This window comes from Dermacentor silvarum, chromosome 1 (genome assembly GCF_013339745.2).
Source record: "Dermacentor silvarum isolate Dsil-2018 chromosome 1, BIME_Dsil_1.4, whole genome shotgun sequence".
NCBI classification, from domain to species: Eukaryota; Metazoa; Arthropoda; class Arachnida; order Ixodida; family Ixodidae; genus Dermacentor; species Dermacentor silvarum.
The window spans coordinates 207678214-207702398 of record NC_051154.1 but is presented as its reverse complement, the minus strand read 5'-3'; the positions used below and the strand labels follow the sequence as shown (position 1 = coordinate 207702398).

General features: G+C 47.9%; 1 protein-coding gene across 1 annotated transcript in view; it reads right to left on the bottom strand.

The window, feature by feature from the left end:
* Positions 1 to 5411: 5411 nt before the first annotated feature.
* Positions 5412 to 24185, bottom strand: part of LOC119436658 (uncharacterized) — an 83066-nt gene continuing 64292 nt past the window's right edge. Inside the window, exons 2-10 of the mRNA XM_049659450.1 lie at positions 23500 to 23741; positions 23000 to 23127; positions 18850 to 18925; positions 16851 to 16953; positions 15782 to 16055; positions 15159 to 15257; positions 10846 to 10978; positions 6878 to 7020; positions 5412 to 5813 (exon numbers count right to left, since the gene is read on the bottom strand). Coding sequence (XP_049515407.1) covers positions 5700 to 5813; positions 6878 to 7020; positions 10846 to 10978; positions 15159 to 15257; positions 15782 to 16055; positions 16851 to 16953; positions 18850 to 18925; positions 23000 to 23127; positions 23500 to 23741 — 1312 coding nt within the window. The 3' untranslated portion in view covers positions 5412 to 5699. The remainder of the gene's footprint in view (positions 5814 to 6877; positions 7021 to 10845; positions 10979 to 15158; positions 15258 to 15781; positions 16056 to 16850; positions 16954 to 18849; positions 18926 to 22999; positions 23128 to 23499; positions 23742 to 24185) is intronic.

The window sequence follows — 24185 nt, the reverse complement described above, 5'->3', positions numbered from 1 at the left end:
GCCTTGGCGCTATAGCGTCGACTGAGCTAAAACCCGTATATATAAAAAGTAGCGCCATTCTTAGATCTTGCCACCACCGCGCTCACCCCGGCGTTTCCTCCTTGCCGCTTCTAAAGCCCCTATATATATAGGGACTTTAGCCGCCTCCTGTCGCCTCAGCCTCCTCCGCTCCCCCATTGGCCAATCTTTGTCACGTGGAAGCACGCGTTGCGCTTTTGTATATTTTTTTTCTTTCCAGCGCGCTCCGACTGCCATTCTCAGGCATGTGCGAGGAAAGTGCTGTACGCACAAACGGATCATACGTGTTAGGGACAAGAACTTCGTTGTGATGGCATGCTGCTGCGCCTTAAGTTGGCGCAACCGACAAGGCGAGGGCAAAAGACTTTTTTTGTTTACCATCCGGCGTGCGCAAACGCTTGCTGCACACTTGATATTTGCACCGTCTCGCATCGTCGCGTTGCTACTTCCAAAACGGCATTATTAAGACCAGTTACTGACTGACGAAGCAAAATTGCGCCTCAAAAACTTCTCCGCAGGGCGCGATCGAAGTTTTCCTCGGATTTCCTCTGGTAGCGCGTTAGCTGTCGTCTGCCACAGCAGGCCCGACGCAGGCGGCGTCACTGTCGATATCCCGCCTCGATCGCGCTGGTCGCGCCGAGCGCGATAGTGGAACGGAGGAGGAGGGAAGTGGATGGCGCTACTTTTATATATAGGGGCTTTAGACTGAGCGTCTGCTATAGCAGAACCAATGGGAGGTATAGGAAGATTCACCCCCCTGGTACTACGTTGGCCAGACAGGGCGTTGGGTCAATGAGCGACTCAGGGAACATGCGCAAAAGGTAAACAAAAATGTGGATAGAGGAGCGCACCTTGTTGCGCATATCAACTCATGCATCAATTGTGAGGCGCGACTCGATGGGACGTCGATTCTTGGGAAAAGCAAGAATGAGCACGCGCGGCTTGCCTTAGAAGCCTACCACACATAACTACAAGGAGATAATTATATCAGTGATACATCTTTGACCTGCACCCATCTGAATTTGACTTTATACGTTTTCGTATGTGATAATTTGGCAAATCTCTGTAATGTATTGTGTGCGCCTGCGCGGTTGTGGGGCCTAGGGTTTATATATGCATTGACGACGAAGAAATAAAGTTGTTAGGCAGCGCCAGTGTGTTTCGTATCTTCCTTTTGTGGTTCGTCTTAGGTGTTTGCGCTGTAAGTTTAAGTACTCATGAAAGGGGTTGCCTCGATGGAAAGGACCAAAGAATGCGCCCTGCCGATTCGGGACGCAACGCTACTGGTAATAAAATCACCTCCAGCGCTTGTCGAATGGGTACCGCAGTGATAAAGTTGACCTGCCGAGGGGAGGGGGCGGGGGGCGAGCCCATTCTTGAAGAATGGAGCCCCCCCCCCCCCCCCCCCCTGCCGGGGCCCCCGGACTTGAAGCACTAGTAGACGGTCGAAAGTGTTACTGGCACCACGCCAGAAACGCTGACGCCGACGCATCCGGTGCAGAGTCACGTGAAACCTAGCAAAAGTTATCGTATCACCGACATTGACTATAAATGATCGTTAGAATATACTGACATATTCTACTCGGCGAAACGGACGACGATGACATACCAAATCGCGTAGTGGTAGGCAAAGACATATTCGCGTTAGTAAGAGCTCGAACTTCACATAGATGCACCGTAGCACAGCATCTCTTCGCGGCATTAAAAAAAAAAAAAGAAAAAGAAAAAAAAACACCACTGGCTTCGTTTACATGAACTCGACGCGAACGGGGGGAGTAAGAAGTCGAGCTGTAGAGCCGATCGCGTTTACATGCACGATTTACAAGCGGTTTCGGCGAGTCAAACCACCTTTTGCAGACGAGTTGCCCGAACGAATTGCCTCGACGCCCACTCGGCCCGACCCATTAGCATTTACATGAACCCGATGACGTGTGTTCAGCCCGACAAGTCGACTCAACCCGACTTCACTGGGATCATGTAAACGTAGCGAATATATATATATATATATATATATATATATATATATATATATATATGTCATAAGAAGCCAACAAGCAATGACACCAAGAACAACATAGGGGAAATTACTTGTACTTAGTAATTGAATTAAAGAAATGATAAATTAATGCAAATGAAAACGGATGAAAAAACAACTGTCCGCAGGTGGTATACGAACCCACGTTTGTTATACGAACCAACATTTGTTAGCCGGTGAAAAGCGGCCACCGGTGAAAGATAAACAAGTACACGTGTCACTATGATATTGGAATGAAAAGTTTCCACGCTGACATCAACCAAGTCGTTCACTGGTTCTCACAGAATTCAATATTTATAAACCTCAAGAAGACAAAACACCCATGTTTTAAGAATCCCCATAAACTGATTTCGTTCTCTAAACCATTATTATTGTACTCATCGAATTGTTGCTCTTGTAAATGCGTTTGTCTGCCAGTGGGACCAGTTAAGTGCCTTGGAATTTTCTGGGATCAGCACTTGACGTGGAACCACCACGTTAGCTTTCTAAAAAGACAAGAGCCATGGCGGCCATGATGTACCATGATGTGGCGGCAGTACCGGCCACGCCGGGAGAGACACCCTCCTTTCCCTTCTCCTGACTCCCTTCCGTCGCAGGAACCTGGCCCCTCGACAGCCTCTGAGGACCAAGAAGCACCCCAGGAGCCGCACAGGTGCCCTGACTGCGGCGTGGCCACGCGACCATCCGCAGCCCATTTGTTTTTCGAGTGCCAGCGCTATGCTAAGCAGCGGGACCGCCACCTGAGGGCGGTGCGAGTGTCGTCCTACGAGGAGTGGATTAGGCCGGCAACTGGATTAGCGGATTCCGACAGGGCCATTCTGGACTCGCTCTTGGGTTTCGCCAAGGGCGCGCAGCTTCTAGGACGGCTCTGATTACTCCTGCTCCCTCCCCTTCCTATTCCACATAATAGGCCTTCGAGCCATCCCTCAATAAATACATTTTATCATCATCATCTTAGGTCACGGTTTCATTTATAAATCATTAGCAGAACCTCTTCTCACGTATGTAATTACACTATACGGTAATTAGTGGAATTATAATGTTCAAGCTTTGAATTCTGTAATAAAAAGAATAGTTAACACAATAACTTACGGTACGTATTTGCAATTAGCCACCGTAGAAGACAAAATAAGCGTGCTGGGAGTGTTGTTCATCCTTGAGCTTTTATTGCGATAGCAATTATATGGACACTACAGGCGCATTTCTAGCGTGGCCGTCAGTGTCGCCGTGATGTTCCGTATAAAGTTCAAGGGTGATAACATCGTCGCCGCGCGCCGTATCAACACCACCTAAAGCAAGCTGAGGCTGTAGCACTGCCGCCGTCGCGTCACGAGGTGGCTGCGAACTCGCGCCGGAGATTTAGCGCCGAGCGGGAGGAACAACATGGACTTGTGGTCGAGGTAACTTTGCTTTAAGAAGTAAATTCATGCAATTTGCATTTCTTGTGAAGAAACTTTCGGTGAATACTTGGTCTAGAAAAATCCTCAAATGGGGGCGAAATGCAAAAACGCCCGTGGCCCGTGCATCGGGGGCACGGTAAAGAACCCCAGGTGGTCAAAATTAATTAAGCTGCGCTTCCTCACTCCACCATTTGATAGCTCGTTTCCGCGGTCATCGAGTGAGATGTGTTCATGTCTGTGCGCGCGTGACACCATGCTTGTTAATTTAGTTAGTTAGAGAATGTTTACAAGTTTATACGGCCGATAAAGCTACTATCCTTACTTAATATAGCTATCTACTAATTTGCTATCGCAATCAATGCTTCACCTTCTGGGCGAAACTGACTTTTTCTTTTGCTTCACCGTAATTACACGCTATTACTACAATAGTAGCTACAAGATCCCAGTGAACGAGGACATCACACTACGAAAGACAGAGCGCTATGTTAAACCACGTCTTTTTACGTGCAATACTATACGGTAAGAATACGAGAAGCTCCAATGTACCAGCTGTATTTAATGAGCTTGATGGTGACCTCTTGCTGTATTAATTGTAAAAAAAAAGTAGAAAAATACTAGAAACTGGTGTGCGTCAATTGTAGTTTTGTATAAATTACCTGAGCTTTTCCTGAAATGACTAAATTTTTTTACTTTTTCTCGTTGCATATAACTCCTTCTGTATACTCTGTATGTATTTCTGTACGCTTACGCTACGTATTGTGCACGAAGTATTTATTATCTGATTTTCCGCGTACAAACTTCAACTATTTGCGTATCTCAACCAGCTGCCTGATCTGCCAAACCAGCGCATTCATTTTCATTCATTCATTCATTTTCGTACTCTTAAACGCCCGACGGCTTTAGAGAGAGGAGGGGCAAGAACAAATGTAAGTGTTAATGGCGGTCTTGAAATTATTGTAGTCAGAGATTGCAGTGATGGAGGCAGGGAGGTGGTTCCAGTCCTCCGCGGTTCTTGGTATAAGTGAGAGTAAATTTTTGTGCGACAAAGAGGTACACTAACTTCCTGGGAATGATCAATGCGAGATGATACGTACGATGGCCGATGGAGTAATTCTTCCCTAAGTATGTGATCAAAGTAAAATATTTTATGAAAGAGGCACAGTCGAGAACACTTTCGGCGCAGAGTGAGGCCTGATAGGTCGAGTTGGTTTCATGGAAGAGAGATCAGGATAGCGACTATAGTTAGAAAGTATAAACCGGGTGCTGCGATTCTGGACAAGCTCTAAAAGGTTTGTTATAGTGTTACCTGGCATTGTGCTTAGGCGGAGCTTCATAATGCGAGTGTGTATGCATCCAAATCAATAAAATCGTATTGTATTGTACATGCATTGTCATTGCAAATTGTCACATTCACAAGGCATTTCGTTGAAAAATTATTTTGCAAAATCAGAAAGCCGTTTGAAGCCATAAGAACGAAGTGTAGGCAAATCCATTGGGAGTGTGCGATTAGTAAATTTCGAGACTGAATTGAACAGTGCCAAAAGCGAACCAGCAGCCGCGTTTACCATCAATATAAAACGATCTTCACATCCTATGACATACACGGCTCCATCGTTATAGTGGAAGTTGTGAAGTGCTGTATAATAAAAGCACAAATGGGGCGTTAGGAGCAAGTAAGCTGTTTATTCGCATATTCGAGACTCATTGGCGAGTGCGCATGCGGCCGCCGCGGCCGGAGTTTGATCCCGCGACCTCGTGCTCAGCCGCGCTGCACCATAGCCGCTAGACCACGGCGGCGGGTCAGCTTCTGAAGCACTAACGCCACATTTCCATCTATTGTAATTTTTGTTGGAAACTGTGGTCATCAACCACTGACTTCCTCGGTTTTGCGCTCACCCCATCATCAAAACGAAACCCGACGCTCTCGGACACAACACACGCAAACAGGGGACGGGGGGGAAGGTTTGGAATACTTTATTCGAACACAGCAGTGCGTGTAAAACGCTTTCAAAAATAGGTATACAAATAGGATTTCAACAAGCGCGGCTGTGTACAAGCACGTTATTAAAATACGTCACGAAACTTAACTCAGTTGCCCCGTAAAACTGTCGTCCCCACGTGATCCGGAGAGTATGCTACATATTTACACGGTTCAGGCAACTTGGTGGCCAGAACTGGGAATGTACACACATTGATGATCGCACGTCCGTCTCTCGGTGCGTCGGCACTCCTACGCGTGGTGCACGTCACGTCAGCGAGGGCTTCTGCTTGTAGAAGGACGACGAGAACCAGCTGGAGTGGCTGAAGGAATTGCACGACCACGAGAAGGACCGCGGGAAGAAGAAGTCCGCCAGGGCGCTCTGCGTCAGACGTTTCAATAATATAAAAATTCTGAGTGTTTTGGCTGAAACACACTTGTCCAGAGAAAGACGCAAACAAAACGCGCCCACAGCGCTGACGAGCATGTGCGATCAAAGCTAATCACTGCCTGGTTTTGACGTGTATTTTTAAGTATAAAGAGCTTTGTGTGTGACGCGTGGGGCCACATGTACACTACGTACCCAAAACGCGGGCGCTCTAAAGTAGTCATGGTATGTGCAATTAAAATGGCTGCAAGCATTACTCGGTGCAATTCTACCGTATACTCGAAGGTGGACGCACTGATAGAAGGCGAATAGCAGTAATAAACTCAGTTGATTCAGTAAAAGCGAATCGACAAACGCTCCGGATGTGATGCAGGTTTTGTCAGACGAAGAGGTGAGCTAGCATCGTTCCGAAACATCACAATGAATAGCATTGCGTTTAGTTGGCGGGTTAACTTAAAACGCCGTTTGCGGTAACCTGCCAACTAAACACAATGTCTGCGTCTTTCCTTCCTCTCATCGTTCTATTCCCATTATTCGTTTCCCCACCGTAGGGTAGCCAACCAGATAATTTTCTGGTTAACATCCCTGCCTCCTCCCTTTCTCTTCTCTCTGCATTCCTACGAGACCACGTTACTGGATGTGTGGTCCTATATTGCTACAATACATCACCACGCACGACGTCAGTGTTGTGGGGCGCACGTGCTTTTTATAGGAGGCGTAGTGTTCAGCCACATGGGAGGGAGTTCACAGTGCGTCGAACACGCGCTCCTTGGAATACCATCCTCATGAGCAGGAGCCTCAAACAAGCGCTTCACTTCCGAGTGCAACAGTGTCTGCTCGTGAAAGTGATTACTACACCCGCACACTGAACAGAAAGAACAAAGCCAGGAAAGGCGCCAGGATGAGCTTATCACCGCGTGTCAGACTTTTTCGCGCGCTTTGCATTCAAGTCGACCGGAACCCAACAAGCCCAAGTTGCTGTACTCAAATATTACATCACATGCAGGTTCCGCACGCAAGCTCGTTCAGGCGATCGCCCGGACACGACTTGTACGTACCTTGGACGTGGGGCAGTTGATCCTAGAGTAGAATTCCACTGTGTAAAAGATGAGTATCATCCCCCATCCGGCGATTAGCGTGATCCACAGGAACACGTTCCAGAAGCGCGCCGTCTTCTTTTTCGTCGCAAACATCAGCGCCACTGGAAAGCAAAGCATAGGCAGAAGATGGTTGTTAGAGCGGAGCATCCGCAGAAAGCGCGTCCACGCCACTGTATGCCCTACGGTGACTACTGCCGGTGGCAAGGCTACAAGATCTGCCAGCAGAACAACAAGACGTAAGCAAGTGAACAGTTGCACTCATCAAGGGGTATTAAAGATTAAAGGTAGCACCCGTTTCCCACCTCCACATTACTGGCGCTAAACACGGGGCTAGGGCACCCTAACGGGGCAATCACGGGACGAACAATCATGGCACGTCCCGGTGACGTTCGCACATGCAACTCGACTCCGGGGGAGAGAAGCACTGGTTTGCGCAAAAATGTAGCTCAGGCGTGCTAGCCTTGTCCTCTGTATTAGCCCCGAGAACGAACAAAAGCGGCGCTGCGAGCACTGCTCGCATGACGTCATGGCAAGGATTGGCGCTTGTCTGCTACAGTTCAGGCTGCGTCCGGGCGCCTTCTGCAACGTTTCTGTTTGTTCGCTCTCGTTCCCTACGCTGCTTGCACTTATGACAGTCCTCTCAAATATATTTTGGCGATGTCTTGGTTCGTCCAAATTTATTGAAAGCTTATTTTCTAGACAACAATATATTATTGCGATAGCAATTATATCGACACTTCAATCGGATTTCTGTCGTCGGCGTCGTCGGCGTCGCCGTGAGGTTCCGTATAAAGTCCAAGGGCGATAAAATCGTCGCCGCGCGCCGTATGCGCGAGCGAAAGCGCGCGGGGGACGCGCGCTATCACGGAGAGTGAACGCACGGCGGAAAGCAAACGCGACCGTCGCGCGAAAGCCCGTGGGGGTATGGGAGGGAGGGAGGCGGGGCGACACTGTGCTTCTGCACCAAATGCGTATCTTGCAACCGGGCGCAAGGGCAACTTGCCACTCAATCTCCCACGCGAAAGCAAGAAAGCGGGAAGGCAGCGCGGGAGGGAGGGGGGGTGGCGAAGCTTCTACTCTGCCAACAACCGCGCTCGTACTTTGCCAGACTGTGGCGGTCGCCCGCACCGTCTCTTATCTCCACACGGCACTGACATTTGTATGCGCTGTGCATTCGCCGCTCAGTTTCCGTTGAAGCGATGAACGCACGAACCTTCGCCTGCTGCGGCGGCTGCGCTTGCTGCCAGCGTTTTGACAGTCGTCTGCAGCCCAAGGTGTTAGAAGTAGCTGAGGCCATTCAGTGTGATCTATTCATGTTTGCTTGGGCGCGCTGAAACCACGCTTGTTAATTCAGTTAGTAAGCGAATGTGTCCAAGTTTATGCAGACGATAAAACTACTATCCCTACTCCGAATTTGCTATCTACTAATTCGCTATCGCAATTGATGCTTCGCCTTTCAGGCGAAACTGCGACATTTTTTTTTTTCCTCAAAGGCAACGTTACAGTGCCGGCCAACGGAGATCAGTCCGGAGCGGTGTGGGTTTTTCATGTGCAGTTCTACACTCTGCAGCGGTAGCTCACGTGGATAATAAAAGCATTAACGCGAAAACATAGGATAGAACAACCTAGTTAAGCGACCATACTTGCCGTGGTGCTAAAATCGTGTAAGAAACGCTGGCTATATAGGACTTCTACAATATTTATCTTGACTTTAACCCAGAATTTTTTTTTTTTTGCTCACGACGAGCGGTTCAGTGGCAAAATATTGAATTCTCGCAGTTATTCACAGAAACGTTCGGCAGTAGCACGAGGACTAAGCAACACATCAGTATAGATTGTGCCAGTACCGTTTGCTTTTTTGAACTGCTTCTCAAAATTAAGCCGTTCTTAACCAGTTAATTTTAAGCGGCGGTAATTTTAAGTAAAGCTAATTGAGGCTTTAAGCTGTTTGCCGCTCACAAAAAGGCATGGGCCAATATTTATTCTCTTTTCAGTGCTACACGCTCTAGTCAGTTCAACAACTTAGCGCCGCTTGTTGCTTGGGGAACCGTTCTGACCGATCTACTTGGCGAAACTGACACAGCTGCTCGGCGCAACTATTGGGGCGAAATATGCCTTTTAGACCATATGGCTGCAGCCAGATAGAAGCCGAAGCTTCATTATTTAGTAGTAAGGGACACATAGAAAATATCAGCATTCACAGAAGCAGGTCAAAAATCAGGTGAATTCATATGAGGCTCGCATATATGGTGTTTTGTTTATGAGGCTGGTGTACGAGGGGGTCTTTTATGGGCTGACGCAGCGAATAGTTCTCAGTTCGCATAATTAAACACCATTGTGGTTCGAGACATCGTCATGCAGATGGTATAGTTGCGTGACGATGTTGCATGACGAAGCTGTCTGGAAGAGCAGGCAGCCTAAGCTGCACTCTAGTGCCTCGAGTATGTTATAGCCATTCCAGTTGGCGCTGTAAAGGACTCCTTCTTGGTTTCAATTCGAGGTTGTAGTGAACGGAAGGGTTTCGCGAACAATGCGCGCCTCGTCATACCTTTATAATGATTGTCGGTTGCTTCCATTGCGGGAGTTGTCTAACTCTTGTATGTACGCATTACTGCAGTGCCCACTTTCAGTAGAACAACGCTACAGAGCAATAAGAAGCTTGACGAAAGCTTCGCAGGCAGTATCCTATTCTAACACACTGATTTATATATATATATATATATATATATATATATATATATATATATATATATATATATATATATAATGTTGGCACCAAATACCGATATTGCTCTACCGTGTAAAACGAAATGTCTGCCATAACTAAGTAATACAGGAATGTTAAGTTTGGAGCGAAGCGTGGTACAATTAAATTTTGTTTTCTGAATTTGCAGACATTGTTTTTTTACGCAATATTTATGAACGGACATGGCACACCTCTGCGTTGCAAAAGCAGTAACCCTGGCAACTCTATATAGCTTCGATATCCAAGCAGCAAATTTTCCCGATTCACGCAGTTTCGAAAAAGAGACTGCACTTTAGCCGTGACAGCAGAAAGCAGCCAAAGCATCCTTCAGGAAGTGCGGCTGGCGCACCCCATACATCGAGCATGCACGAAGAGAACGAGCGCGAGCGGCAGGCACGGGAGCCGAAGCGAGCGGCGTCCTAGCCGTGACGTCACTCGGGATCGAGAGAGAGCGCCACTCCAACTTCTCGCCGCTAACAGACACTGGGGCGGTGGTACGCCCGCAAATAGAAATACGCTTCCCGGAGATCGAGCTTGGCAAATGGCAGTCACCACGCGCGAAGTGGGGTTTGAGACGCGGTAATGCATATCGCGATCCCCACAAGGCATGCGGACTTGTGTGTGCGCTGTAGTCTCAAGGTTCTTATACTGACCTAGTTTTAGGCAATACATCCTCAATATTGGATAATATACATCCTCAATGTATACCTGTTCAAGTTGACATTGAAAAATGGATTTTTGCCGCAGATGTTGAGGGCGTATTTCCCAAAAGTGGGGCTATAGTTTCAAGGTTCCAAGTGGGCTTGTCTACAGGGCAAAAACTGACAGTTCTGCATTTGCAACATATGTGCCTATGTAAATAAAAGGTTGGTTAACAAATCGTTAATTACCCCCTTGGTAAGTGCAACTCCTGTGCATAATATTTGCCAAAGAGCATAAAGCATATACAAAAGCAGCATTCGCGTACTTTGCATAGTTAATTATTAATGTTAAAGCTTGTAAACTGATGGCACAATATCTCCCACCGAGCATTTTTTTTTGCCCCTAGCATTTCTCTGATTATGGGTGGCTTTCACTGTGTGCACTACTGTGAAATCGCGGAAAGTCACCGACAAAAAAGGACACATGCTCTCCAGCTGTAAGCACAATTTCTCTCATAGCAAGCGCGGCGCGTATTTACCTCCGAGGGTGCCGTAGACGACCAGGACGACGGGAAAGAAGAATCGGTAGCTGAGAGCCAAGATGTATTCGTGAACCAGGGCGGACAGGAAGAAAACAACCAGCATGGCCAGTTTCTTGTTATAGTTGAAGGCCTGCAAGCAGAAGAGGGTGCCCGCCCGTGAACTTCGAGGTTGTCAAGGAGCGCTCTTCAACTCTTCTTTGAGCACACCGTGTGTAGTTAGAAGCGTCGCATTCGTGCGTCTGTTCGAAACATAATTGACTGCCTGTGACAGACACGGATTTGCAACTTTTCGTGACTTTCACCATTGCGTCGCTACATTTTCTTAAGTAGAGCAAGAATATATATTTTTCTGTAAATTTTCTTATTGTAACTTTCACCGAGTGAGAAGTTGTAGCCGTCGCCAGCATATGGCGACAAAGACTCCTTTTTATTTATATTTGAATAAAAGAAAAAGAAAGCCACAGTTTTCAAGATGACGTTGATAAGCCGCAAGACCTGACTCGAAGTCCTGGTGGATCCTCGCTAAAATGCGCACCGTTACCGAGCCTGAGATACGTGTAACGTGACGCACGATACGGCGCGATTTTAGCATGAAAAAAAAAAAAAAAAAGGATCGTGCACTATATAGGCAGTCACTCTCCGGACTAGTCACTGATTGCCCCTTTATGAATATCCTATCAGTTAAGCAAATTTACAGCCAAATATTTGGTCACAATAAGGATTTCATTCTGGCCACAGTGCGAATTAAATTTACGCTTTCGGTGCCAAGGACGACTCTCACTCGTCCAGGCGCTTCCTTCAAAACATGCCCGTGACGAGTCTCAGTCGTCCAAGTATTTCCTTTCGTCTACCGAGTGCCACAGACTAGAGCACTGCACGGGCCGATTTTTTCAGCCCGAGCCCGGCCCAGGCCCGTTTTTACGTTGGGCGGCCCGACCGAGCCCGATCAAAACTTTTATGGCGAGACCCGGGCCCGGAAATATTCTGCGTTACCCGCCCGGCCCGGCCCGCCACCCCTTTACTTTAGGCCCGAGCCCGGCCCGAGCCCGGCTCGAAACTGGCCCGAACCCGGCCCGAGACCAAAAAATACATGTTTTTCAGAGTTGAGACGCCCGAGAATAACTCGCTGCACGTTACATGCACACCACCAGAAAGCCCGAGCCCGGCCCGGGCCCGCGTCAAAAAGCACACGCCGTGCCCAAGCCCCGCCCAAGCCCGGCCTGAGCACGTGAAAAAACTGCTCTACCACTGACGAGTGCTGGCCATTTCATCATTTTGATGTGAACGCTGCGCTAATAAATGGCACTAGCTTCCCAGAAAACTTTTTTTTCGAGGGCGCTGTTGACAGAAACACAGCGGATGTTAAGAACTCAAGCAGTTCATCGCGGCTATTTTCTCAACCCCCTCCATTTATTTCGTACAAATGGGAAACAAGTAAAGTTTGATTTGGTTTGATTTGAAGTTTGGCTATACAGCGTTTTAAAAATGACTGCGCGGAATGACGCAGCTACAGCGACGACGGCGGCCTATTGAATACCGAAATCCTGGTGTTTTCGGACGCTTCTTCATCTCAAGTAAACACTTAGACATGAAAAACTCTAGCGAGGCATGTACTCCCCTTGTCAGGTGGAAATAGACCCAGCGAAAAATAAACAAATTTAATAGGGACATGACTTAGCAGCGCTGGTGAAATCAAGTGAGCAGACAGACCGTTGAGACCTGTTGTGACATTGGCAGTTGAGACCTGTTGTGACATTGGCGGTGCTTTGAATCCCCAATTTCATAGCTTATGCTGCAATGCAACAATCACTTGCTTTACTTTTGAGCGTGGGTTCATGGCTCGGACAACGGTTTCAACTAATTGCAGGACGTTGTGCTCATTTCATATATATTGGAATCTCGATAATACGATCACGGCTAATACAAATTTCCGGATGATACGAATTTTTCTGTGGTCTCGGCTGAGCGCCATGCCATTACTTTGCAACGTGCTAGAGAACGGTTGTTACAAATCGATTTTCGAACCGCGTCGGTTGATACGAATAAACGCCGCCCCACCGACGGCCGCGAAAGAGAACAGCGCGCAGTCACGCGTTTTCTCCCTTTCTCTTTTGGTGCGTAGGCGCTGACGCGGCGCCGGGGAGCGCGGAGGCCGCGACTGCGCGCGAAGAGTTTGAAGCGGTGGCGCTTTTGTTGCTTTCGTGGTTTTTCCTTTGTGCTTTTCCCCACGCAGGCGTGGGGAAGCGCGGCCCTCACAGCGAGTGAAGGTGCGTGCGGTCTATCGCTTCAACGGAAACTGAGCGGCGTAAGCACAGCGCATACAAAGGTCAGAGCCGTGTGGAGATCGCTTTCAAGATACGGTGCGCGCGACAACACCGACAGCCGGCACAGGCGCAAAGTACAAGAACGCATTTGTTGGCAGAGTAGAAGCCGCCCTCTCTCCCTCCCTCCCGCGCTGCCTTCCCGCTTTGCTCCTTTCGCATGGGACATTGCGTCGCCAGTTACCCTTGCAAACGGTCGCTCTCCGAGAAGGCGCGCGTCCCCCGCGCGCTTTCACTCGCGCATACGGCGCGCGGCGACGATTTTATCGCCCTTGGACTCATGTTTCACGTCTCAAGCTCCTCCTCTGCATCGCCCTCGTTCATCTCCTCTCCCATCAGTAGGCGCACATCGTTGAGAAGCGTGCTCGCTACCGCCCTTGTCGGCGAGATTCTCCCGCGGAAGCCGCATTATGTCTCACGCGGCTGCACTGCAAGCGGTATGCGTATACATGGAGTTCTATGGGAGGGTAAACGGGAGTCGGAAAAGGCCGCGTTGTAGCCAGTTCTGCACTATAAACGGTTACGTTATAAGTGGTCTATACTGTAAATGCTTTTTACGTGCGTGTGCCTGAGTGAGTTCACCTCTGACTCTTTAAATTAGTTTTAATTGTGTTTCGATGATACGAATATCGGCTAATACGAACATTTTTCGTTACCCCGTGAGATTCGTATCATCGAGATTCCACTGTAATGGGATGCACGTTCTTTTTAGGGATCAAGTTAACTGAGAACACGTTCTCCACCGGGAGACGATGATAAGTGTGTCAGCGACGAAATCTGTATGCGCAGTCCTCGTCTCTTCAAGACACGACGTCTCCAAGAATCTACACGACCAGCGAGGACAAGGAAGACGAAAACTGCAGTCGCTTCGAACGCGTGCCTCTCGGCAACAGAAGAAAAAAAAATGGAGTAAACGAATACATCCTGCATCGAGCATTGTGAGAGGCCGCAATGGCAGTAATCTACCTGCGAGCGAGAGAGTGAAGGCTCCGATCGAGCATTTAAGATACTGTTTTATGAAGCGGCATGCTCTGTAATAGAAAAACGACATTACTACAAAGCAGAGTGGCAGACTGTCATCGACCGCGAATACATTCCCTTATGGCGAAGAAGAAGGATCTTATGAAGCCAGTTCCAACTTCGGGCATAAGGATCAGAGAACGGGGCACTAGCTGCTTGTAAAAGACACGTGGCAGAGATGCAAAGTACCTTACTGTAAAGGACAGACGGTTTTTATGTGCTACAAGCGGCACTGTCCATATGTGCCTCAATGAAGACAATAACTCCTTCAATTTCTACCAGCACTTGAGTCAGGAAGACCGAATTCATGAGTTTTCTTAACAAATGCCAAGTTTCGAGAATTAGCTGCATACCAATTTTGAGACGCAATGAAGTTTTATCCCACAGTTTTTGTTCCGAGTGCCAAATCAATCGGGCACCAGGGATTAACTTGCGCCAAATGCTCGGTACACTAGCATTTTTGCATTTCGAGCCCATCAGAATGCGCTGCGGTCGGGTTTTTTTAACCCGTGACCCTGTGTTATGCAGCAGACAACAGTGGCCCTTCGTTTCAACATGGTCTCACGAAAGCCAATGTCATAGAACGAACGATATGCCGAAAGAAGCAACACGAGCCGTTAATGTATTTCACATATAACAGCTATACAGCGACGATGAGCAATAATGCGTGCACAGGTGCCCACCGCACTGGAGTGACAAGCCAAAGAAACCAAGTAGCTTGTCCCAGGCGCGGGCACAAGAGAGTTGCACGTTTTTGGTTTCTGCGCGTGAGTGCGTCTTATACGCTCAGATAACCGCATGGGTTTCTGTCGACAAAACTTTGTCGCAGCTATACTCGAAGATGCGAATGCTAAATACGCGGTCCTGCCAATAGCGGTACGGCCTTCGCCATTAGGGTCTATGGGCCAGAAATAAAGTGCTCATTGCCAATCAGGTAACGAACATAAGGATAGACGGCCACGCACTCACCTTGTAGGCATCACGGTAGACGTAATTGAAGAGCCAGTCGTGAACGACCAAGTTCCAAGACCGGTAGTAGTCCGCGTAACTAGTGCTATTCCACCAGTCCTGCGAATGCGACGAAAGAAAATACATAAGGCCGGCGCAGAAACAGAAAGCGACAACGAGAATCAGGTGTGACAACTTTCAATCCAGAACAGGAGTGAGATAACCTGCAAGTATCCTAGTTTCCATGTTAATTGTACCATATATCTGCCAACGCTGCCGAATTTTTCGTGAATTTTACGAATTTGGGCTCTTATTTTACGAATGATGCATCAAGTTTTACGAAAACTTGATGCACCAATCCTTGATTTTACCAGTCCATGTACTGCCGTTCAAAATACAGCGCGAGCATCACGAGCAACGAGATAATATGCAGCCCCAATGTAAACGAATCGCCGATGGAGCGCCGCTGCGACCGCCGAGAATAATCGTTTTCAGAGGAGCTTTTCAAGAGGAGATATTTTTTCCCGTCATTGCACTCTTAGCACGGTGTAGTACCGCTTAGTGTCCCTGTATACTGGTAGCGCTGCGCTATAAGAGTGCTCCCGAGCTTGACGAGGTTGCGTCTATATGCATAGGGCACGCACCAGGTAGAAGAGTCGGTCTCCGAAGCGCATGGCCTCGGCGAAAATGTTGAGCCAGCAGTGAAGAAAGCCGTAGAAGACGAGGAACATGCTGATGCTGCCCAGCAGTATAATGGCACAACCGGTGAGCGTGAAGCCCAACAGCTGGAACCCTTCCTTGCCGGCGTCACAGAAGAGGTCCTTGATGAAGTGGTTCAGCACCACGGAATACATGGCCACGCACGCGAAGAACTGGCCCGTGTACCACAGCACGGCACCCCAGCGAACCTTGGGCGTTCTGAAATATTAACGATGCGCGCAAGTCAGTGTGTGTGCGCGCGCCTTTTACTATACGCACGATCGACGTCCTATAACATTGTTGCCTGACAACAACATAGTTTGAGCATAACGCGCGTATATGCAACACGCTGAGGCCTGTATTGCAAAGAACCAATCGAGAACAGTGATGTTCCGAAACTACGTTTTCACAGCAGGCTACGCTGCAGCTACCGGAGTAGTTGGTAACTACGCACGCTGATATTCCTTGGATCTAACATGACTACTGAAGGCGGGTTTTCGAGCAGCTCGCTTAACATGCTGTAATGATTAGCAGTGATTGGACAAGGAATCTCGCAGGAGCCAACATTCGACGAAGACAAATCCCTCGTTGAAACGTTGGCAGCGATATACATTGTTTAACCCACTGTTAATCACTTCAAGCCTTCGTCTTCCTGTCAACTCTTGTCTTATTCTTTTGGATTAACAAGCTCTAGGCTTATAATCTATACTGACCGTACAGAAGTTGCGCTGACAAATACAAGGAAAAACGGTCACTCTGCTTGACGTATTTTGTGTCCCGTTGACGGGTCACTTTTAGCAAAACGATCGCAATCAAGAAAAGATGATATAAGTGGCGATTGCCAGTCTTGACATCCAGCTAGAAGATACGAAAGAACTGCCTTCTTCGCGCGTTAATCAACAAGCCTATAAGTTCGTTCAGAGGTTTATCGACACCTGGTCTGAACGTTAGCGGCGCGCGTGCGAAGTATGCATGTGCTGTTCAAGCGTTGTCACGGCAAAAGCATTCACTTGCCTGGGATAGGAATCCCTGTAGATCAGAGTGGGCGCGAAGAGGAAGTAGAGGACGCAGGATAGTCCCGGTAGCGTCAGCTCCACGTGGTTGTTTTCACTCTTCGCTGGATGGTCAAGTGACCACGCGGAGAAAAAAAAATCTTCACATTAGTGCACACGCATTACGCGTACATAAGAGTACAATCTGCCAGTGGGGAAATGGGAGATTATATCAAGAAACCGGGTATTATAATAAGCGAGGAAATAGCTGGCGTTTCCCGCAAGTGGACGTTGAGGGATTATTCCTGGATAGTTACGGTACTCACAGGCCCCAATTGCTTGTACTTTTGTAATTCAGGAGGCGTCATACGAGACATTCGGTGCTTACGCTTCCACGCAAGTATACTTTCAGACCCCATTTCTCAACGATGCGAAAGCAGAAGCTGTTCGTTAACGGTGTTTCCGCTCGGAACTCTATTTTCTTTAAGTCGACTTCGTCACACAAAATGTTTGAAATTCGTAGTTTATGCGCCGTGGCCGTAGAATATATGCGTTCTGTGTGTCGAGTAAAACGGGAAGAACGGTTGCGTTAAAAATTAACTATATTACGCACATACGAACTTCTGTTTGCAATTTTTAGATCTGTAAAAGAGAGTAAGCTTTAAGTGAACACTAACTGTTAACTCTTCAGTTATGTTTACGAATAATGGAGAGGTCATCGCATGGTAAGGCACACATGGAATGGAAATCGGACTTTTTTCAACAGGAAGCAGGCACTACAAGGTCATCCCTGGTAGATTTACAGATATTTTTTAAAGAGAAGCGTAGGCAATCAGTACTAACCCACGGAGTCGAAACGTGGAGGATAAAGAAAGGTAGCCAAGAACCGCGTAACGAGCGATGTCAAAATATAGATAGGTATAACTTTAAGTGAGAGGGAGTCCGAAATAATGAATAATTAAATCGTACAGAGCAAAAGCGGATAGCCGATGTTTTAGGCGAGGTTAAGAGAAAGAAGTGACGTTCGGCAGGCCACGTATAGAAGTAGCTTGATCTGGGAGAGTTGGTTCCCTGTGACATGCAGCAAGAACGAAGTGGAAAACGAACGCACACGCGAACGCACACGCGAACGCGCGCGTGCGTAAGTTCTGCAGCGCCTGCTCAGTCCTACGCGCATGCGGGCGCTGTAGGACTTACAACTGAGTTTATTACGAAAGATGCAACACATTTTATACATACATGGTCCAACAGTCGAAGCCCGGAGATAAAAGATAATGCAATGTGGGCGCTATAGTCGGGTCCACTTATGTATAAAATGTGCGGCGTCTTTTCTAATAAGGTCAGATGTATAACGCTCATGTGTGCGTTTCTGTCTCCATCCTTCTCTATACTGTGCGGCATAATCTGTTAACAGCTGATGTAATGTGCAGAGCAGATAACTGGTGTTCTGTTACAGTAACGGAATGGTTACCAAGGGAAGCGAAGTGCAGTCGAGGATCACAGAGGATTAGGTGGTGTGATGGGATTGGGAAATCTTCAGGCATAGAATGGAGTCAGCTGACGCAAAACATGGGTAATTTGACATCACTGGCAGAGGCCTTAGTCCTGAAGTGTATACACATAGAATGACGACGGTGACAGTTACGAGGACAGTGGCACTGAAATGTCACAACGTGCAGTTCTGATATTTAATCTCTGTCTAATTATTACAAGGGTCTTGCTGTTTAATTTACTACTTTTGCAAAACTTGTGAACCTGCTTGGGAGAGTATAGGATAAACGTCTTGCCGTGCTACCCTTGCTGTAAAAAAAAAAAGAAAAAAAAAAACGGAAAAAACAGCGCTCGAACATACAACTAGTTAAACCGTTGTTTCATACCCATTGCTGCGGTCACTATAGGATAAGCAATGTTACGGGTCACACTCCGTGCGACGTACTTCGTCCCATAGATAAGCAAAACTTCACCGAACCCGATGCACTGGGAAGTTGGAACAAGAGATGGTGACTACGACGATGACGCACCTTTCAGCTCCGCGTGCTTGAGCACTCGGCCAACAATCTCCCTCGTGTACGCGTACGCTTTCATCAGTAGTCGTACCTGAAAAAGATCGACAAAAAAAAACATTAATAAAGGCATGACGACTATAGGCTTTCGTGGGAGCTCACATTTCATCGTTCTGGTTTTCAACCCATATAGACACGGTTTTCATCGCAGCTTTCTTATGGGGCGGTGAATTTTACGGCACCGGCTTCTTTACTGAGCCAACCAAAGGCGGGTGGTGAAACAGTGTCATGGACGAAGATGAAGCAGGCACACCAGTTGTTACCTTGGCGCTCACTCCGCCTTCTGCATTGTAAGCTCATTCGATCGACGAGCAGGGGGCACAGCCGGGGTGGCGAGAAATGACCACGCCGTGATGACACCGCGCTGCTCACGAAAAAGGGGATACGAAAAGGAGGGAGCTGGCGTTGCAAAAGTCATAGTGCTCTAACGTAACCACATTCAGGTCAGTGTGGCAGAGAATCGCTTTGTGCTTGCACTCGAACGTCATCGCGGCGCAGCCTCATGCAAAGTGCGCACGTATACGGCTATGTTTCAACACTAATCTCGAAGGCGCCCGCGTCTTTTTTTTTTTTTTTTTTGTTGTTGTTGTCATTTTACGCCAGTCCTTGCGACGATCAAAGTCATCAGACGGGCAACCGGCAAACAACTAAATCGCGTACAGAAGGGTGCTTCGAGCAAAGGCGAAGCAGTTTTGTCTCGTGGGCTGAGGGCAATCGTACCGGCCTGCACGCGTGCGCCGACTAACGGAAAAAAACAAGTCATTGTACCTACAACTCTACTGATCAAAGAAAATTAAAAAGAAAGAAAAGGAATAAGAGCCACTTTCAGTCACATTGGCGCCGTAGCCTACAGCGATGTGTGCCGCGGATCGGCCGAGATGACCGGTTTCCCCGAGGCGCACCACAATCACTCGTCAGAAACAGTTGCCAGATGAGCGCCGTTCGATGGCCTCTTCAAGGACACTTCCCATCTCACTGGCGGGCACACGATAAAAACGTATGCACTCGTCTTGCCCATTTCCCAGGCGAACCGGAAAGTTGCTTTTTATAGTGGCGGACATTTCCAGAATCAAGCTCGCTCAGCGGGAGTGAAATGACGGCGTGCGCGTGGTTCTTCGTCTCAAAGCCAATTTGCACGAAATATGCGTAACAAGGCAGCAATCAGCGCTTCTATAAGGAACATTTGGCTGTTACGCACATGGGACGTTTCTTGTCAGAAATGCGCGTTTTAGTGTATACTGTACCTTTTCCAAGATGACCTCACTGCACGCGGTCATATAGCAAGACCTGACTATTGAGAACACGTGTTTGCAAACGATATGAGAGCAGCTATGTGTTCCGGGTGTTTCAAAATAGCCTAAAGGAGGCGTGCTTCGAGGTAGTTATTTTAACCACGGTTAAGATGCATATTGTCGCTTGAAGATTCGCCGCTTGAACTCCTGAAAAAAAAAAAAAAAAAAGAAAAAAACTGCGCGCGACGGGCGGGAGACGTAGATTCTAGAAGGAAACGCGGGAATGACCCGCGTTGCGCGCCCCGCCGCTGTCCTCGCGCGCTAGCAGTCGCGTCACCCTCCGCTGCCATCTCACTATCACCCGGTGATCAGTGAGCGAAACTCATCAAACGCGAATTGTGCTCTCTCTCTCAGTCAAGGTTGCCTGGGGAATTCCAACTTGCTGCCCTCACGCTGATGCTAATACAAAACAACGTCGTCATCATCATCGGCCTCGAAAAAAAAAACTTCCTGCTTCCTTTGCTTTACTCGTGAACGGCTCACTTTGGGCCTTTCTATACGGCTCTGAGATGTGGTTCGTCAGGTTTTCTGCGGAGCATTATTCGCGCGCGCTATCTGCGCCGAAGCCGCGACTATTTCGACTCTCGATCGTCCCACGTCGGGCGTTTCGCCTTTGCACGTACACGCCTCGCGCGTTCAGTGCCTGATGTGCACCGGCATATTGCCGCATAATGTTGCTAGTCGGCCGCTTGTAGATTTAAACCGCGAGTCACTTTCTAAACCCACGCCATTTCTCAATATTGTGCAATGTGGCCGCATTTGCATTACGGTTCAATTGAGCACTGGCGCTCGATTGGACCGTTATGACTATCTAGTAGAGAACCGTAGTAACCATCTCGACGAGATTAGTAAAAAATGTGGTTGATCCCTCTTATATAGGAATCGGTATAGAACACGAAAGTGAAACGTGTCTTCACAGAAGTAGTGTAATGTTTATTGCACATTGATATATAATGTCTATTGGTGTTTTGTGGCTAAAGCGCCCTTAGGCGTTGATGCACCCACGCTGACGCCTGGTGGCACGTCTCCTCCATCACGACTACCAACGTCGATGACCATGAGCAACCGTCGTGCATATGGAAGCTGCACTACGCTGCACACGCTAGCACAACGCGAAAGACGAAGCACGTAACTGACACACTAATACAACGCGCAAGACAAAGCACGTAACTGAATCGTCACCGAGTCAAATCAGCGCGTACAGCGCGTCGTAATTGCAGCCTCCGCGATCAACTTCAGAAACATTTTCAGAGCTAATTGCGGAGGCCACGCTCCGCTGTGCTGAGTACGGTGAACGCCACCTAGGTGGCGTTGGTAGTGCTTCTTGATGCCAGCGTCCCTTCGAATGCTGGCATCGAGGCGTCGTAGTGCTGAGACCACCGAAGCGTTCACTGTCGGTGCGCGTTAGTGTCATAATGCAGTACTTCTCTTTTCTGCTCGTAGGCGGCGGCACCGACCCGAGCAAGAGCGCGGGTACACGGAGGATATATAAGGCGCGTCTGTGTAGCTCTCTGCAAATGCGTTTGTGGCGCAATGGTTTAAACGCTCGGCGATCTATCGTCGCGGACCGAGAGGTCGTGGGTTCGATTTCCAAATTTTGCATGTTTGTGGAAGTTTTTTCTTCTGGTTTCTTTCTTTGTATTATGTTCTATGACGTATTTCCGTGACGGAAACACGTCAGTGAAGTCTTGGTGGACCCCGGCATAAAACACTTTCGTGTTAATAACGGAAGGCTATACGCAACTAGGATCCATCATTTTTACTGCCTATTGCGTACCTCTAGTTCTCAGTACTTCTCCCAGAGCCCAAACATTAATTCAGTGAATGAATAAACAACTTTGTTAACTAATTAACCAACATTGTAGTAACGTGCCTAATGACAGCTTTCAATTGAGATTCTCAACTGAATATAGCAATTACGTTTTGCAAAAATCCGCAAGGTAGATTACGTTTTACGATAGGCCGGGAAAATAGTATTTCTGCAAAACGCATTTGCCATATTTTTACTGTCGCTGCGCTTCGAGTTGTCGATATTCGTCCTCACCTTGCAATTGGCTAAGCCTCCTGGCTTTGCTCAAATGGTAGATCGACCACCCCGTAAAGCCATTGGTGCCGAGTTCGATCCCCAGACCAGGATGTTGTTTTCAACAGCGAAGCTTTCTAAAAAACCCGTACGGGTTTCCTCTGTGGCTTCGTGTCACTCTCGGGTGGCTGATAATTTTTGCCTATCACCTTGATAAGCTATTTCTCACGAGCTACCTTATGTCCAGTTTGTAGGCATATAACAATTACGCGAATCGACTATGAACCTCTGAATCGGCTTTGTCTCAGCTTGCCGAATAGCTTCCTAGTTAACTACTTGGAGTAGTGGTGAAATGAGAAATCGGCTACTTATAACTGCCTATGCGCAATATAATAAAATAAAAGTACACTGACTAGGTATACAAACTCGATTTGTGCATACAACCCTCTTATCTCGAAACCGTAGTTGAGTGCGGCCTGTTTATCTGCGCATCAATTTCCCCGACATACCTATACAGGCACAGGCGTTTTCATATTTAGCCTGAACGATATATTGTGACCAGCGCGCAGACAATCTCCTCGGTCGCATAAGTGGAACGTCTTAGTCGTTAAGCTGTACCGTGGCTTTTTTTTTCCTTTCGTTCGATCCGTAATGATTATTGGGGGACAAAGCTAGCTGGCCATTTATAGCAATCAAGTCGTTACAAGGTTTCCACACACACACACACACATAGGCGGCTCGCCAAAGGCGGTTAGCAAACAAATGTACACAGCGTGAAAGCACCGATGCGTACCTGTTCGAAGGCGAGGATGCAGGAGGACAGAGGAGGCAGCTCATTGACGAAGATGTAGCGCACAGGAAACACGGTGACGCAGCCCAGGAACAGCGCGAACAGGCTGCCGAAAACTGCGTCCACGGGCCCTGACAGAGAGCGTGCCAAAGCGCTAGATTTAAACGTGAACGTTCATTACTCGGAGTAGCATGCCAGACAGTCAGCCAGGCTAACATTTCCAGCGTATTAACATCTATCTCTGGGTACGCGATCAATAAAGCAATTAAGATTATAATGATCTGTTTTATTTCCGTTGGCCAGGTGCGGAAATTATATATATATATATATATATATATATATATATATATATATATATATATGTGCGTAAGCAGCACCCAAGTACTCTCAAAATGGAAGAATGGGTATTGCAACAAGAACTGCTCGCCTCTCTATTCGGTCACTGTGTTAAACAATATAGGATGGAAGGGGGCGGGAGGTACCACCTCAACCCCGAAGCTTACCGCTCTTGCCGAGCGCTCGACAGTTAGCCCAGAGCTGCAGCGATGGATGCAGGAGGAACAGAATAGCCAGGTTGATGGCAATGAGATGGCCGAAGACGCCCACGATGCCCGTGGAGTTGACCACGATGGTCGACATGTCGTCGTGTAGCCTGCGCGAGATTGTGAGATTGGCGATCACGGATTGAAGGTGAAGCGCGCATTGATACGCATTGAAAATTTCATTAAGCTTGCAGTCACACCAACTGGTGCTCGTAGGACGGCTTGCCTTTATTACGCTCAAAGATCATACGCTTAAACAGACACGGCCCCATAGGGAATGCATATCCTACGTATTTTAGGCACGGCGCCAGTGCTGACTTTTGGCTCTGTGCATTACGCGTACGGTCGCCATAATCAGGGTTGAAACCTTTTGTACGTGTTCCATAAGTGCAACCTTACGGAAAACAGCCTCAATTATAGCGTGGCCATTACGGGGCGTGAAAAAAAAAAGGATGCCAAGACGCCTAATATACGTCGGAAATACGGTCCCATGTGGGGTTATGCAGTTGAGATAAGGAGTCGGCGCACTCGGCACCGTACACCCGGAATCACCCGCTTCGGCCTCGCAAATTAAAGGAAATATGAGGACTCGCAGATATGACACTTGTTTCATATAGAAGTTGAACCTCCAGTCTTCAAAGTCAATA